The following is a 17772-nucleotide window of genomic DNA, read 5'->3' on the forward strand; positions in this document are numbered from 1 at the left end:
AATAAGCGATTTTCATTTCATTTTCATTTCACGTGGGGGACAAATGCCAACACAGACTGGTTGGGATGAGTGACTCTTTCACATAGAATTATATAAAAATTACAATGTCTAAATTGAGAATTTGAAACAAAACAGGACAGCTTACTATTTTACTTGCTAATGCTGGCCCGTTTCTTAATGGAGTAATTATGCAAATGTAAACTTGATAGAGGAGTGTACATTTCCCAATAGCTTGAAGTAGAGACTCTAGTACAGTGTAATGGGTGTCCACCTGCATCAGATCCAGCCCCCTTAGAAAAAAAATGTTACACACAAAACTCTAGCAATGAATAAATCTGAATTGAGAATTTTTCCTGCAGCAATTGTACGTTCCTGATCCAGGCATTGCATTGAACGAAGACAGCCCGATGTCCTCAAGTCCCAGCCAGTCACAGACTCTTTCTTCATCAGATGCAGAATATGACAAACTCTTGGTAAGTACTGCCCAGTGAAGTGTCCAATTAAATTCCCCTTTCTGGCCTTTTTAAAAAATAACTTTTTGCTTTCTGGTGATAAAGGCAGCAGAAAAAGGATAGGAGAAAAGGCAAAATTACTTTAAGAAGCATTGCAGGAAGGACAGGAGTGGCAAAACTGAAAACATGGTAGATTTTATGGAAAGGACAGGATAGGTTTGTATTTTGAAAGTGGTTATAGGGAACTATTAGTTTTAGAATAATGATAAGGAAACTGATGGGAGGTTTGAAAGGAACTAATCTGGTTCCGTTCCGGCTCGAAGGAAGCCTCCCTTCCATTGAAAGGAACTAATGATTTTCTACCCAGTCTTTCTATATTGTTAGTTTGAAAAGACCAGTGAAAATTTGCAATAATAAATATTTGAATACAATGGTACATCAGAAATGCTTTGAATTTTATGGTCCCTGCAGAGCCATAACTAAATGAGGGCGAATTCATGACACCCTGGGAAGTGATATTGGGCGCAATCAAACGGCCACACTGCGCCCGAAAAGCAGCTCGCCGTGGCGCAGCTTGGCTGATGAAAGCCGGGAGACCCCGCGCACGGGTTCTACACGGCTCGCCTTGTGAGATCCAACGCAATCTCGCAAGTTACTGTGATGTAAATCACATTTTGGCAAATCTGCATATTGGAGCGAGGCTGTTAGCCTCAGTCTAATGTGCAGATTCCCAGGGTACCTGAGGCTTTGGAATTCAACCCTTTCGCCGCAGAGACGTCGCAATGGAGGAATATGACAACATGAGAAAAAAATCCTTTTATGCAGCTAGTGATTGGGATCTGAAATTAAACCACCTGAGAATGTGGTGGACGGGGACTTCCAGGTGCGGCAATGCGGAGCTGAGCCGCACGATTCGGCAGCTCCCGCTACCACGGACTTTCGGGCTCGCTCGAAGAGCCCCAACGGGATTTTTTTTGGGAAACTAACCCGTGGAAGGTAAGAGGGAGGTCCCCCTCCAACTTGCATGAAACGGACTCGAACCGCAACGACCACAAAAGTGACATTGAAGCAACGGGAAAAAACGGGGAATAAAGAAGAAATGGCGGCGGCCAGAGACAAGTGGAGATGCAGGAGTTTATTAGGCACTGCTTCGAGGAGCATCGCGAGGAGATGCGTAAGGAAATGCTGGCGCCTATGCTTTCGGCAATCGAAGGACCAGGGATCACCCAGAAGGCCCACGAGGTTCAGATCCAGGAGGTACAAAAAAGAGTTGGTCAGAACGAGGACGAGATCTCGGGCCTGGTGGCGAGAGTGGAGCAGAGCGAGGCGCTGCACAGGAGGTGGGCGGGAAGACTCGAAGACCTGGAGAACAGGTCGAGGAGAAAGAATCTGCGGATCCTGGATCTCCCTGAAGGAGCGGAGGGGGCCGATGCCGGGGCATACGCGAGCACGATGCTCGGGGCGATGATGGGCAAGAAGGCCCCTTCGAGGCCGCTGGAGTTGGACGGGGCACACCGGGTGCTGGCGAGGAGGCCCCGGGCAAATGAGCCGCCAAGAGCGATGGTGGTGAGGTTCCACCGGTTCACGGACAGAGAGTGGGTCCTGAAATGGGTCAAGAAGGAGCGGAGCAGCAGGTGGGACAATGCAGAGATCCGAATATACCCGGACTGGAGCACGGAGGTTGCAAAGCGGAGAGCGGGTTTCAACCGGGCCAAAGCGGTGTTGCACCGGAAAGAAGTGAAATTCGGAATGCTGCAGCCGGCGCGACTGTGGGTCACATACAAGGGCCAACACTACTACTTTGAAACGCCTGAAGAAGCGTGGACATTTATACAAACTGAAAAGTTGGACTCTAACTGAGGGTTTGTGAGGGTGGGGGGGGATATTTGAGGTTTGATGTGTAATGGTTGTTGTATATAGGGGGTCAATCACAATCACGCGCAAGAAATGTTACATGGGCTGGGGGAGAGAGACAAGGCCGCGACAGGAGCTGCGCCAGAGGGGGCGGAACGGGCTTTGGAAAGCGCGGGGTTTGGTTTTTCCCGCGTGCGGGAAGAAAGGTGGGAGGGGGAACTCCCACACGGGGAGGTCAAAGGGATAGTGGCGGACCAGGTCAGGTTAAGAAAGGGATGGGTAGGACAGGTATTCCACTCGGGACTGGACGCGAAGAATAGAGGGGTGGCAATATTCGTGGGAAAGCGGGTGTCATTTGAGGCCAAGACGATTGAGGTGGACAATGGAGGGCGATATGTAATGGTGAGTGGTAAGCTGCAGGGGACGTGGGTGGTGTTGGTAAACGTGAACGCCCCGAACTGGGATGATGCAGGATTCATGAAGCGCATGTTGGGGCGCATTCCGGACCTGGAGAAAGGAAGCCTGATAATGGGAGGGGACTTAAATACAGTGTTGGACCCAGCAATGGACCGCTCCAAATCAAGGACTTGAAAGAGGCCGGCGGCGGCCAAGGTACTTAGGGGGTTTATGGATCAGATGGGGGGAGTGGACCCATGGCGGTTTGCAAGGCCGCAGGCCAGGGAATTTTCTTTCTTTTCCCATGTACACAAAGCCTACTCCCGGATAGATTTTTTTGTTCTGGGCAGGGCGCTCATCCCGAGGGTGGAGGGGACGGAGTGTTCGGCCATAGCCGTTTCGGACTATGCCCCGCACTGGGTGGAACTGGAGCTGGGAGAGGAGAGGGACCAACGCCCATTGTGGCGGCTGGATGTGGGACTGCTGGCGGACGAGGGAGTGTGTGGGAAGGTGAGGGGGGTATCGAAAGGCACCTGGAGGCCAACGACAACGGGGAGGTGCGAGTAGGGGTGGTATGGGAGGCGTTGAAGGCGGTGGTCAGGGGAGAGCTAATCTCCATTAGGGCTCACAGGGAGAAGACAGAGGGCATGGAAAGGGAGAGGTTAGTGGGGGAGATTTTGAGAGTGGACAGGAGATACGCAGAGTCCCCGGAGGAAAGATTACTTGGGGAAAGACGACGTCTCCAGACGGAGTTTGACCTGTTGACCACAGGGAAGGCGGAGACACAGTGGAGGAAAGCGCAGGGGGCGACCTATGAGTATGGGGAAAAGACTAGTCGGATGCTGGCACACCAGCTCCGTAAAAGGATGGCAGCGAGGGAAATAGGGGGAGTCAAAGATGGAAGGGGAGCCACGGTTCGGAGTGCGACGAAAATAAACAAGGTATTTAAGGCCTTCTATGAAGAGCTGTACAGATCCCAGCCCCCAGCGGGGGAAGAGGGTATGAGACGATTCCTAGACCAGCTTAGATTCCCGAGGGTGGAGGAGCAAGAAGTGGCTGGTCTGGGGACACCAATTGGGTTGGAGGGGCTGAGCAAGGGTTTGGGGAGCATGCAGGCGGGGAAGGCCCCGGGGCCGGACGGGTTCCCGGTGGAGTTCTACAGGAAGTACGTAGACCTGTTTAGCCCCGCTATTAGTGAGGACCTTTAACGAGGCAAGAGAGGGGGGGACCCTACCACCGACAATGTCGGAAGCGACAATTTTGTTGATCCTAAAGCGGGACAAGGACCCACTGCGATGTGGATCGTACAGGCCGATCACGCTCCTTAATGTGGATGGAAAGTTGCTGGCAAAAGTGCTGGCCACGAGGATCGAGGACTGTGTCCCGGGGGTGATTCATGAGGACCAGACAGGATTTGTAAAGGGTAGGCAGCTAAACACCAATGTGCGGCGGCTCTTAAACGTGATAATGATGCCATCGGTGGAGGGAGAAGCGGAGATAGTGGCAGCTATGGACGCGGAGAAGGCCTTTGACTGAGTCGAGTGGGAATACCTCTGGGAGGTGCTGCGTAGGTTTGGGTTCGGGGGAGGGTTTATCAGTTGGGTTAAGCTCCTTTACAGAGCCCCGGTGGCGAGTGTAGTGACGAACCGGCGGAGGTCTGAGTACTTTCGGCTGTACCGAGGGACGAGGCAGGGGTGCCCCCTGTTGTTCGCATTGGCGATCGAACCATTGGCCATGTCATTGAGGGAGTCTAACAAATGGAGGGGGGTGGTCCGAGGGGGAGAAGAGCATCGGTTGTCGCTATATGCGGATGACCTGTTGCTGTACGTGGCGGATCCAATGGAGGGGACTGTGGAGGTCATGCAGACTCTAAGGGAGTTTGGGGAGTTTTTGGGCGAAAAGCTCAATGTAGGGAAGAGTGAGCTCTTTGTATTACAGGTGGGGGGCCAAGAAAGAGGGATAGGGGACCTACCGCTGAGGAGGGCGGAGGGGAGGTTTCGGTATCTGGGGATCCAGATAGCCAGGAGTTGGGGGACCCTACATAAACTGAATCTGACGAGGTTGGTGAAGCAAATGGAGGAGGATTTCAAAAGATGGGACATGTTACCGCTCTCGCTGGCGTGTAGAGTGCAGTCGGTCAAAATGGTGGTCCTTCCGAGGTTTCTGTTTGTGTTTCAGTGCCTTCCCATCGTGATCACTAAGGCCTTTTTTAAGAGAGTAGGCAGGAGTATTATGGGGTTTGTGGGCGAATAAGACCCCGAGAGTAAGGAGAGGGTTCCTGGAACGCAGTAGGGACCGAGGAGGGTTGGCGCTGCCAAACCTGGGGAGCTACTACTGGGCAACAAATGTGGCGATGATCCGCAAGTGGGTTATGGAGGGAGAGGGGGCGGCATGGAAGAGGATGGAGATGGCGTCCTGCAAAGGAACGAGTCTGGGGGCGTTGGTGATGGCACCGCTGCCGCTCTTGCCGACAAAGTATACCACGAGCCCAGTGGTGGCGGCAACGCTAAGGATCTGGGGCCAGTGGAGACGGCACAGGGGTGCAATGGGAGCATCGGTGTGGTCCCCGATCAGGGGTAACCATCGGTTTATCCCGGGGAAGATGGTCGGGGGGTTCCAGAGCTGGCATCGGGCGGGGATCAGAAGAATGGGGGACCTGTTCATTGACGGAACGTTTGTGAGCCTAGGGGCACTGGAGGAGAAGTTTGAGTTACCCCCGGGAAATGCCTTTAGATATATGCAGGTGAGGGCTTTTGTAAGGCGACAGGTGAGGGAATTCCCGTTGCTCCCGGCACAAGAAATTCACGACAGGGTGATCTCGGGCACATGGGTTGGGGAGGGTAAGGTGTCGGAAATACACCAGGAGATGAAAGAAGAAGGGGAAGCGCTGGTAGAAGAGTTGAAGGGTAAATGGGAGGAGGAGCTGGGGGAGGAGATCGAGGAAGGTTTGTGGGCTGATGCCCTAGGTAGGGTTAACTCCTCCTCCTCGTGTGCCCGGCTCAGCCTGACACAATTTAAGGTGGTTCACAGAGCTCACCTGACGGGGGCGAGGTTGAGCAGGTTCTTTGGGATAGGGGACAGATGTGGAAGGTGCTCAGGGAGCCCGGCGAACCATGTCCATATGTTTTGGTCATGCCCGGCACTGGAGGGGTTCTGGAGAGGAGTGGCGGGAGCAATATCTCAGGTGGTGAAAGTCCGGGTCAAGCCAAGCTGGGGGCTAGCAATATTTGGAGTAGTGGACGAACTGGGAGTGCAGGAGGCGAAAGAGGCCGGCATTCTGGCCTTTGCGTCCCTAGTAGCCCGGCGAAGGATCTTGCTAATGTGGAAGGAGGCGAAGCCCCCCAGCCTGGAGGCCTGGATAAACGATATGGCTGGGTTCACAAAGTTGGAGAGGATTACGTTCGCCTTGAGAGGGTCTGCGCAGGGGTTCTACAGGCGGTGGCAACCGTTCCTAGACTATCTCGCGGAGCGTTAGAGGAAGGTCGGTCAGCAGCAGCAGCAACCTGGGGGAGGGGGAGGGGAAGTCCGGGGAGGGGGTAGGGGGAGCTGCCTGGGGGGGGTGGATGAGCAAGAGATAACATGAAGAGTCGGGGAAACTGGCACGTACGGGAGAGAGCCAGTGTACAAAGCTATGTAAATGTACTATTTTGCCATGTATATATCTTGCTCCGCGCAATTTCTCATTTGGGGTTATTTTTGTAAGGGAGAAAAATTGTGTTAAAAACTTTAATAAATATATTTTTTTATAAAAGAGAATGTGGTGGACTCAGATATAAGTGGGGCTTTCAAAAGGAAATTGAATAAGCAGCTGAGGGGGAAAAATTTGCCTGGCTACAGGAAATGGGCCAGGAAGTGGGACTTGCTAAATTCCTACTGTAGAGAACTCACTGTGTTAAGTGTTGGTAGGAATGAATAAATTCCAAAGTCCTATTTTTCAAACATGCAGAAGAATAAAGTAACCAGTAGCATGTATTCAGAACAATCATTCTGCAATTTACAGGATGCTGATTCAGCAGAAATGTCCAGCGTACAGTGGTGCAGCTCACAACGCTCCTCGGCTCCCATATGGGATGAAATACCTTTTTCTGAAAGATTCCTAAAAATTTGTTGCAAATATTTCACAGATGGAAAGGTAAAATACTTCATTTGTAAATTCGGATAACGGGTTAAACAACACAAACTCAATAACATTTTCAAAGTCGCTTGTATTTTTTCTCATTAACATCTAACACCCAGAGTACTTTTGTTGTATGTTCACACATTTTATACAGTGAACCTCATCTGGCTAAATATCCAAGCATGTGGATTGAAGTAATAAAGTGCATGAGCATGTACGAGAAATCTTCTAATGCTATTGTGCCAGACAACTATTTTTTTGATATCTGTACCTGCGTCACTTTGGCCTTAACTGCATTGAGATCACTGTTGACTGCAGGCAGATAGCTGTAACATAGTGGAGGGAGCTTTACTCTGCATCTACCCATGCTACATAGTCGAACGTGCTTGATCCAGAAAGGGGGCTTAATAGTGGAAATGTTAACTGTTTTACTAGGTTTTTAAAATCTTTTTATTGGCATTTTCAAAGTTATATACATTGCTGTTCGTTTTCATTTATTGTACAATCACAAAGGTTTCTTCTTAGGTTTCTCTATTCACAGTCTGTCGCCATCTGGCTCAGCATACAATCCTCGCTACCCTCCCCCTCCAGCTCCCCTCTCCCTGACCCCCCCCCCCCCTTCTTCACTGCTGCCCCCCATTCTTTCTTGCTGGGTTTTGCTACCTCACCTTGCAACCGCCGCCCCCCGGGTCCTCCCTCGCTTTCCTTGTTCTATCTTGTCCTGGCTATTTCTCCCTGGCTATTGGCTATTTAGTTATTTACGTGTCGGCCGCAAACCGGTCTCGGAACAGTTGGGTTAATGGCTCTCATGTTTTGTGAAAGCCCTCTTCCGACCCACGGATGGTGAATTTGAATTTCTCCATTTGGAAAACTTCCGATCGGTCAGACAGCCAGTCTAATGCAGGCGATCAGGGAGGCAAAGGCAAGGGCAACCGCCCTCCTCCCCATGAAGAGATACCCCGAAGACCGCCACTTTCGGGCATGGCTCCACCCTCATCCCCACCATTTTGGACATTGCCTCGAAGAAGGCTGTCCAGTACCCATCAAGTCTGGGCAAGGCCAGAACATGTGGGCGTGGTTGGCGGGCCCCTCTGGCACCATTCACACTTGTCCTCCACCTCCAGGAAGAACCTGCTCATTCGGGTTCTGGTCAAGTGGGCTCGGGCAGCACAGAGGCGCAGTGGTTAGCACAGCTGCCTCACGGCGCCGAGGTCCCAGGTTCGATCCCGGCTCTGGGTCACTGTCCGTGTGGAGTTTGCACATTCTCCCCGTGTTTGTGTGGGTTTCGCCCCCACAACCCAGAGATGTGCAGGCTAGGTGGATTGGCCACGCTAAATTGCCCCTTAATTGGAAAAAAAAAATAACTGGGTACTCTAAATTAATTTTTTAAAATTTTAAAAGTGGGCTCTATGTACCGCTGCGTTAGGTTGAGCCTCACGCATGTGGAGGTAGAGTTGACCCTGTGCAGTGCTTCGCTCAAGAATCCCCACCCTATTTCGAACCCGAAGCCTTCCTCCCATTTCCTCCTTGTCATGTCCTCTCTACCAGTTGTTCGTACATGTCACTACAGTTCTCTCTGCATAGGATGTCTGCATCCAGTAGCTCTTCTAATAGTGTCTGTCGTGGTGGTCGCGGGTATGTCCTTGTCTCCTTCCATAGGAAGTTTTGAAGCTGCAGGTATCTGAGTTCATTGCCTTTAGCTAGTTGGAATCTCTGCGCCAGTTCTTCCAGTGCTGTGACCCCACCAACTGTTTTACTAGGTGGTCATCCCTCCGCTGAATGCATACAATGGGCAGTACGATAGCACAGTGGTTAGCACTGTTGCTTCACAGCGCCAGAGTCCCAGGTTCAATTCCTGGCTTGGGTCACTGTCTGTGCGGAGTCTGCTCGTTCTCCCCGTGTCAGCGTGGGTTTCCTCTGGGTGCTTCCCGAAAGAGGAGCTGTTAGGTAATTTGGACATTTTGAATTCTCCCTCAGTGTACCCGAACAGGCGCCGGAATGTGGCGACTAGGGGCTTTTCACCGTAACGTCATTGCAGTGTTAATGTAAGCCTACTTGTGAAACTAATAAAGATTATTGTTATACAAAGACCTATCTCCTTCTTACCATAAATAGCATACACACAAAATTATCATAATCCAATATCCTGAGTAGAGATATTAATTTTTTAAAAATATATATTTATTAAAGTTTTTTAACACAATTTTTCTCCCTTACAAACAATAACCCCACCCCCTCGTAACAAAAAAAAATGAGAAGTCGCGCAGAGCAAGATATATACATGGCAAAATGATATTTACACAGCTTTGTACACTGGCCCTCACCCGTACGTGCCAGTTTCCCAAACCCTTCATGTTATCTCTTGCTCATCCACCCTCCCAGGCAGTCTTCCCCCCCCCCAGGACGTCCCCCCACCCCCTCCCCCAAGGTTGCTGCTGCTGCTGACCGACCTTCCTCTAACGCTCCGCGAGATAGTCTAGGAACGGTTGCCATCGCCTATAGAACCCCTGCGCAGACCCTCTCAAGGTGAACTTAATCCTCTCCAACTTGATGAACCCAGCCATATCATTTATCCAGGCCTCCAGGCTGGGGGGCTTCGCCTCCTTCCACATTAGCAAGATCCTTCGCCGGGCTACTAGGGACGCAAAGGCCAGAATGCCGGCCTCTTTCGCCTCCTGCACTCCCGGTTCGTCCACTACTCCAAATATTGCTAGCCCCCAGCTTGGCTTGACCCGGACTTTCACCACCTGAGATATTGCTCCCGCCACTCCTCTCCAGAACCCCTCCAGTGCCGGGCACGACCAAAACATATGGACATGGTTCGCCGGGCTCCCTGAGCACCTTCCACATCTGTCCTCTACCCCAAAGAACCTACTCAACCTCGCCCCCGTCAAGTGCGCTCTGTGGACCACCTTAAATTGTATCAGGCTGAGCCTGGCACACGAGGAGGAGGAATTAACCCTACCTAGGGCATCAGCCCACAGACCTTCCTCGATCTCCTCCCTCAGCTCCGAGTAGAGATATTAATAATGTAAGAGTGTGACTGATATAAAGTAGACACATGAATATCAATTGTTTTCCTATAAGTAAACTAAAATGCAATTCTTCCTTTGGTAAATGGAACCAAACTATCTTAATTATGAAATTCAGACCGCGTTTCTACTGTTCAGCTGTCAATAATGGTTGATTAATGTATCAGATTTTAATGGATTGGTTTCACTGAATTAACTGGTTGCTTTGCAATTATCGTTTTTCATTGCATTTACATTTATTGATCTGCTTGTAGGGTGTTGTAACGGGAATCCTGCTTGTCACTCCAAAAAAGATATTTTTTGACCCCTACAAATCTCATCCTCTTGTTACTGAAAATGGCTGTGAAGACTATTTATTTGCCTGCAACATGCAGTCACTCGTTTCAGTAGTGTCTCACAAGGACGTATCTCAAATGAAACTTTGTGGCTCTCCTCCCTTGTAAGTGATTTAAAATCAGCCTGTTTGAATTAGAATGTTTATTCCGGATTGTCTTGAATTCAGTTCATTTCAAAAGTGTAAATTCACAATCTGGGTTTATTCTGCGGTTGTTCATCTATTCTAAATACTACTGTATATTTCATAAATATTATAATATGCCTTTGCACACTATGGGCACAATTCAGTGGCCTCGTTGCGCTCAAGTGAGAGCGCGACGAATCTGGTGAATAGCGGGAGAAACCAAAATCGAGAACCATGCTGCGCGCCAAACTATTTGCGACGCAACCAACCTGCTGCCATAGGAGAAATAGGGATCCCACTGTAGTGTGGTGAGAAACCAATAATCAGCACTTAAGCCCTATTTCCATACAATTGACGGGAGCCACCCCATATCCATCGGCCTCCCTTGATCCAGCGGCCTCCCCAGCAAGTGGTCATACTGGAGCCAATTAGTACTCCTTTTGAAAAACGTGAACCTGCCGGAAGGCTGCTGCAGCGATCCTAGGAGGGGAGTAGCCCTCTTCGCTCACTGGCAATGAATCTGGGGCACTGGGCTTGCCCCTGTGCTCAGAGGGGCGTGGGGGGAGGGGGGACCGGGAGGAGCTGGTGCACCCCTATTGGGGTGGTCTGCCATAGGGGGCTGGGGGCATCAGGGTGGGGAGGGGCTGTGCTTTGGGGGCAACCGTGAGCAGGTCCTCCATGCCAACCCCTGGATCGTGTGTACTAGCCCTTGCCTGTCTGCCCCACCGACCACCCACAACTCCCACTGACCGCGGAGGTTTCTGGCTGTGGCTGAAGGCCATTGCTAATAGAGAATTGGCAATTGTAGTTAAGTGAGCACTGCACACATCCCAGGTGGATCGCCATGGGTGGGCGGGCCATGTAGCATATGGGGACTTATTGCCTAGCATCCCAATCACACCTCGATGCATGGACACTGTGCTTGAACACTGTGGGAGGCAGCACCACACACGCAGCAGCCAACTTCCGAACACCGAGGGGATGGGCCCCAGCCTCAAGCACATGTCTGCAGCCGACGTATGGCGACGTTCTGTTCGGATGTCTGGGATGGAGGGTGTGGTCCAGTGAGCAAAGACCCCCTTCCAACCACTGCGGCTTGTTGTGCGTGGGCAGGGGGGCCAGGACCCCATATCTGGGGGGGATGGGACATGGAATTGGTGGTCGGCCTGCATCACGGAACTAAGCACCAGAGTCATCATACTGGTTATGGTGAGTGTTTTTTAATTTGTCTCAGCCAAGTGGACACCACTGTCCCACTCTCTTTTTTTTAAATGTATTTTGTTACAAACATGTATCAAAACAGGTTACAGCAAGGTCAGCACGGTGGCACAGAGGGTTAGCCCTGCTGCCTCATGACGCCGAGGTCCCAGGTTCGATCCCTGCTCTGGGTCACTGTCTGTGTGGAATTTGCACATTCTCCCCGTGTCTGCGTGGGTTTCACCCCCACAACCCAAAGATGTGCAGGTTAGGTGGACTGGCCACGCTAAATTGCCCCTTAATTGGAAAAAAATGAATTGGGTACTCTAAATTTAAAAAAAAAACAGGTTACAGCAAATAACCCCGTGAAACATAGTTCCCAGCAATCAATTATACAGTCTGTACAGATTTATTTCCCCATTTTCACCCTACCCCCCTCCACCCTCTTGTGACGAACAGCTCCTCAAACACAGTCACAAACATCCCCCACCTTTTCTCAAACCCCCTTGCAGAGCCCCTTAACTCATACTTTATTGGGCGGCACGTGGCGCCACTGGGTAGCATTGTTGCCTACAGCACCGAGGTCCCGGGTTCGAATCCCGGCCCCGGGTCATTGTCCGTGTGGAGTTTGCACATTCTCCTCTTGTCTGCGTGGGTTTCACCCCCACAACCCAAAAATGTGCAGATTAGGTGGATTGGCCATGCTAAATGCCCTTTGATTGGAACAAAAAAATAATAATTTGGTACTCTAAATTTAAAAAAAAAAACTCATACTTTATCTTCTGTAACCGCAGGTCACCCAACCAAGCCGCTACCCGCGGTGGCGATGCCGAACGCCACTCCAGTAAAATCCGCCACCGCCCCCACTCTCTCAACGATGCCACCGCACTCTCCCCACCCTTCCTCCCCCCAGACCCTTCTGCCCCCCCCCCCCCCAATGCACACTCCACTCCTTAGCCCCTACATATACCCCGCTCCTCCCTTAAGGCCTTTCAGTGATCCTCGACGTGCTTAGCGTTCGTTGCTCTGTTGCTGCGTCGAGGTATATCCTCAGGATGCACATCAGAGGTGGAGACAGCCAGCTGCTTGCCACATCCTGTGGCCTCCAGTGCCTCTGGCAGGCGTACTGTGGGAGCTTTGAGGCTGGAACGCCCTGACACACTTGCCGGCGGCACATGCACAGCCGTCCTTCCTGTTTCGGGTGCCGACTCATCCTCGTCAGAAGGATGAAACTCGGAGGAGCTGGTGGCCACCATCGCCAATCCAAATGTTGGGCCTGGGTTGGCACCCAGCACCCCCTCCTCCCATAGGACCCTGGAGTTCACCTCGGAAAAGAGGGGCAGCTAGATTGAGCCCCAGCTGGCCCTGTGTCATCTCGCACTGCCAGGCCTGGCGGCTCCCCAATGTCTGCACAATAGTTTCGACAGCATCGGTGATGCTCCTCAGTGATGGGAACACGTCCTCCACTGACGTGCTCTGCAACGACTCGGCAATGCCCACCTGCGAATGGAACAAGCTCCGCAACGCCTCAGCCATTCTCATCTGAGAGCGGGACATGTCCCGCAGTACCTCATCAAGGTCACGTCCCCCAGCGAGTTGGATAGTCTACCGAGACCCTCAACCATGGCCATCACCGACTGCGTCATGCCTTGGACATTTCCAGTCATGTTGCCGACGTCGTGCATCAGGATGTCCATTGCGGCCGCCACCCTAGCAGTGTTGGCGTCGGTGCCACACATTGCTCTATCTCCTGCGACGTTAGCCTGTGGGACTCCTCCAGTCGGCTGTGGACCTGCTGGAGTTTTATACATTTAGAGTACCCAATTATTTCTTTTTCCCAATTAACGGACAATTCCGCCAATTCACCTACCCTGCACATCTTTGGGTTGTGAGGCTGAGACCCACGCAGTCACGGGGAGAATGTGTAAACACCACACGGATAGTGACCTGGGACCAGGATCGAACCCGGGTCCTCAGCTCCGTGATGCAGCAGTGCTAACCACTGCGCCACCGTGCTGCCCCACTGGGCCATTTTGGGGTCAGACAAGTAACCCGTTTGGCAGAGGCATGTTGGTAATTGCAATTTCTGTGAAGTTGCGTGCCTCAGATTTTGCAATCAGGTTTCTTTTAATGGCTGTGGACCTTACCCTAATTTGATTATTTTTTTTAATGGCCCAGTGAAACCAGATGTAGCCTGCGTGAGGAGATTTGATGTCAGGATTCTCATTGTTAGGAATTTAACCCACTATCCCGCCCTTTCTGGGGAGACATGGGTACAAGTTCTCCACAATGGCTCCAAATGGCCTCCCTCTGTGGTGAATTATTCTACCCTTCTATGTTGAATAATGCAACTATGTTCTGTCTAAGTGGAACGTAAGCATTCTGTTTTTCTCCTGCAGAAGGAAAGCTCCAGTTCAATCTCAAATACAACAGACAGGAAGAAATACTGCAAACGCCACCCAAAGGAAATCTCTGCAGGTTAGTACCACAGCTCCACCCCAAGCCAATACCCAACCTACAGAGATCAAAAAAACAGATTCAGTTCCTGCTGATCAAGAAGTTGAAACTTCGACAAAACTTATCGGCACTTCGTACTCTTGTCCAGATTCTCTTTGTCAGGTTGATGAGAAATTGTTCAATGAAATTGCAGGATTGCAGGACAGTGTGACATGTTTGGCCCTGAAAGAACCTGATAAAACTGAAATAAAAGAAATACTTCCCTTTACCAGCAGAACAAAATGTGGAGGAGACAATTTAATATCAGAGAATGGGCATTGTTATTGTTATGAACAATCTATAAGGGAAGGAAAACTGGGACCAAAAGCAAATTATCATAGCAGCCGCCACCCACCCCATATGCTATCTGAGGAAAACAAGCCAGAGAAATTATCTGATTCCATCAACAATACAGACAATAAAACAACATCTTTTTGTGAGATAAACCTGTCAGATCAAGGATGTCCAGAATATCTATGGCTTCACACGTCAGAGAACACTGGTGAGAAACTGCTTTACACTGAACTATCTAGATTGAAGGCAGAAGAGGTCTGCAGTATATTGAACACCGTCACAGAAGATCAATTTGGAATATATGATGAAAAGGACAACAAAACAAATGCTAGATTACCTGCACTAACACAGAAGCATGAACTGAAACAAGGTAAGAGATACTTGTTGCTGTATTTTGCTTTATATCTTCACCCTTTGGAACATTATATTTATGCAAATAAAAAATTAATTTATTTCCCTCTGTTATTTTTCTCTTTGCTCCAGTTTCTGTTTTCTTGCAGACTTCCCTTACTGAAAGAAAGCACCTGACCTCTGCTCAGCATTTTCCTGCAAGAGCATACCTGAAGTTGTTATCTAAATCATGAACTCTCCAAATATATTTTTATGTCTGAAGGGATTTATAGCTTTACTTTTTTGTACTCTTTCAATGGATTGAGCATCCCTTATTGCCCTTGAGGTGGTGGTGAGCCACCATCCTGAATTGTTATAGTCCATCTGATGTAGGTATACCCACAGTAAGCAAGTTCCATCATTTTGGCCCAGCGCCGGTGAAGGAACAAAAATACAGTACCAAGTCAGGATGGTGGATGACTTGGAAGGGAAGCTGCAGGTGGTGGTATTCCCATTCATCTGTTGCCTTTGTCTTTCTAGGTGATAAATGTCACAGGTTTGAAAGGTGCTGTCAAAGGAGTTGCTGCAGTGCATCTTGTTTCTGGCACACAATGTTGCCACTGTCATCGGTGGTGGAGGGAGTGAATGTTGATGATGGATGGGGTGCTGATCAAGGGAGCAGCTTTGTCCTGGGTGGTGGCAAGCTTCATGAGTGTTATTGGAGCATATTCATCGAGTTAAGTGGACAGTATTGCGTCATACTCCTGACTTTTGCCTTATAGATGGTAGACAAGCTTTGAGGAGTCTAGAGGTGAGTTACACACTGCAGAATTCCAAGCCACCTTGACCTGCTCCTGCAGCCACAGTACTTATATTATCAATTGTTCCACACATTCAAGCTTAGAACCATAGGACCATAGACTTTCTACAGTGCAGAAGGAGGCCATTCGGCCCATTGAGTCAGACCAACACTCCGAAAGAACACCCTACTTAGGCCCACTCACCCGCCCTATCCCCATAACTCCACCTCACCTGCACCTCTCTGGGCACTAAAGGACAATTTAACATGGCCTATCACCTAACCTGCACATCTTTGGACTGTGGGAGGGGAACCTGAACACCCGGAGAGTACCCAAGGTTGTGATGATGTTGTTAGGTGGGTCAATTTCGGATTTGGCCGGGCGGCATGTGGCGCAGTGGATAGCACTGAGACTGTGGCGCTGAGGACCCGGGTTCGAATCCAGGCCCTGGGTCACTGTCCGTGTGGAGTTTGCACATTCTCCCCATGTCTGTGTGGGTTTCACCCTCACAACCCAAAGATGTGCAGGTTAAGTGGATTGACCACGCTAAATTGCCCCTTAATTGGGAAAAAAAAATAATAATAATTGGGTGCTCTGAATTTTTTTTTAAATAATTTTGGATTTGGCTCAATGACAATGAAGGAACAACCATATATGTCCAAGTCAACACAGCTTGTGACTTGAAAGGAAAATTGCAGATGATGTGTGTCCCCAAGACACAACTGAATCTTAGAATCATAGAATCCCTATCGTGCAGAAGGAGGCCTTTTGGCCCATCAAGTCTGCACAAACCCTCTGAAAGAGCACCCTACCTGCCCCCCCCCCCCCCCCCCCCCCCCCCCCCCACACACACACACGCACACCCTATCCCTGTAACCTCAACAAAGCTTTTGAAAACTAAGGACAATTTAGCACGGCCAATCTACCTAACCTGCACAACTTTGGATTGTGGGAGGAAACCCACACAGACATGGGGAGAAAGTGCAGATTCCACACAGCCAGTGACCCGAGGTCGGAATTGATTGGGGAACGGGACACAGAAGAGGTGGCTGGGGCGGGGGTCCCCCAGCTGGGGGACTGGAGAGTGAGGGAGATGCGGACAAGGGACTGGCCCAGAAAAGGAGATGGCTAGTCGGGGGGGGGGGGTCCCTCCAATCCGGCTGATAACGTGGAACGTGAGGGGCCTGAATGGGCCGGATAAGCGGGCTCGAGTGTTCGCGCACTTGGGGGTGGCAATTCTGGTGGGAAATGTGTCATTTGAGGCCAAGACTATCGTAGCGGATAATGGAGGGAGATATGTGATGGTGAGTGGTAGGTTGCAAGGGACGTGGGTGGTGTTGGTAAATGTATACGCCCCAAACTGGGATGATGCTGGATTCATGAAGCGCATGTTGGGGCGCATTCCGGACCTGGAGGTAGGAGGACTAATAATGGGAGGGTATTTCAGTACAGTGCTGGACCCAGCACTGGACCGCTCCAGATCAAGGACGGGAAGGAGGCCGGCGGCGGCCAAGGTACTTAGGGGGTTTATGGATCTGATGGGGGTATGGAGGTTTGCAAGACCGCAGGCCAGGGAATTTTCTTTTTTCTCCCACGTGCATAAGGCTTACTCCCGGATAGATTTCTTTGTTCTGGGCAGGGCGCTCATCCCGAGAGTGGGTGGGACGGAGTATTCGGCCATAGCCGTTTCGGACCATGCCCCGCACTGGATGGAACTGGAGCTGGGAGAGAAGAGGGACCAACGCCCGCTGTGGCAGCTGGATGTCGGACTGCTGGCCGATGAGGTGGTGTGTGGGAAGGTGAGGGGGTGTATTGAAAGGTACTTGGAGGCCAACGACAACGGGGAGGTGCGAGTGGGGGTGGTATGGGAGGCGTTGAAGGCGGTGATCAGGGGAGAGCTGATCTCCATCAGGGCTCAGAGGGAGAAGATAGAGGGAATGGAAAGGGAGAGGCCAGTGGGGGAGATCTTGCGGGTGGACAGGAGATACGCAGAGGCCCCGGAGGAAAGATTACTTGGGGAAAGGCGACGGCTCCAGACGGAGTTTGACCTGCTGACCACGGGCAAGGCGGAGGCACAGTGGAGGAAGGCGCAAGGGGCGACTTACGAGTACGGGGAAAAGGCTAGTCGGATGCTGGCGCACCAGCTCTGTAAGAGGGCGGCAGGGAGGGAAATAGGGGGAATCAAAGATGGAAGGGGAGCCACGGTTCGAAGGGCAATGGAAATAAATAAGGTATTTAAGGACTTCTATGAAGAGCTGTACAGATCCCAGCCCCCAGGGGGGGAAGGGGGGATGAGGCGATTCCTGGACCAGCTGGGGTTCCCGAGGGTGGAGGAGCAGGAGGC

General features: G+C 50.8%; 1 protein-coding gene across 6 annotated transcripts in view; it reads left to right on the plus strand.

Moving 5' to 3' along the window:
- The window catches only part of LOC140413213 (nuclear receptor coactivator 7-like), a 193891-nt gene that overhangs the window by 64986 nt on the left and 111133 nt on the right, over positions 1-17772 (plus strand). For 5 of the 6 annotated variants that reach the window (XM_072500890.1, XM_072500887.1, XM_072500886.1 and 2 more), the window contains 4 exons: positions 360-473; positions 6703-6834; positions 10106-10290; positions 13908-14668. In XM_072500890.1, coding sequence (XP_072356991.1) covers positions 360-473; positions 6703-6834; positions 10106-10290; positions 13908-14668 — 1192 coding nt within the window. The remainder of the gene's footprint in view (positions 1-359; positions 474-6702; positions 6835-10105; positions 10291-13907; positions 14669-17772) is intronic. The other variant, XM_072500889.1, reaches the window with a different exon arrangement.

Source organism: Scyliorhinus torazame, chromosome 1, assembly GCF_047496885.1.
Source record: "Scyliorhinus torazame isolate Kashiwa2021f chromosome 1, sScyTor2.1, whole genome shotgun sequence".
Lineage (NCBI taxonomy): Eukaryota > Metazoa > Chordata > Chondrichthyes > Carcharhiniformes > Scyliorhinidae > Scyliorhinus > Scyliorhinus torazame.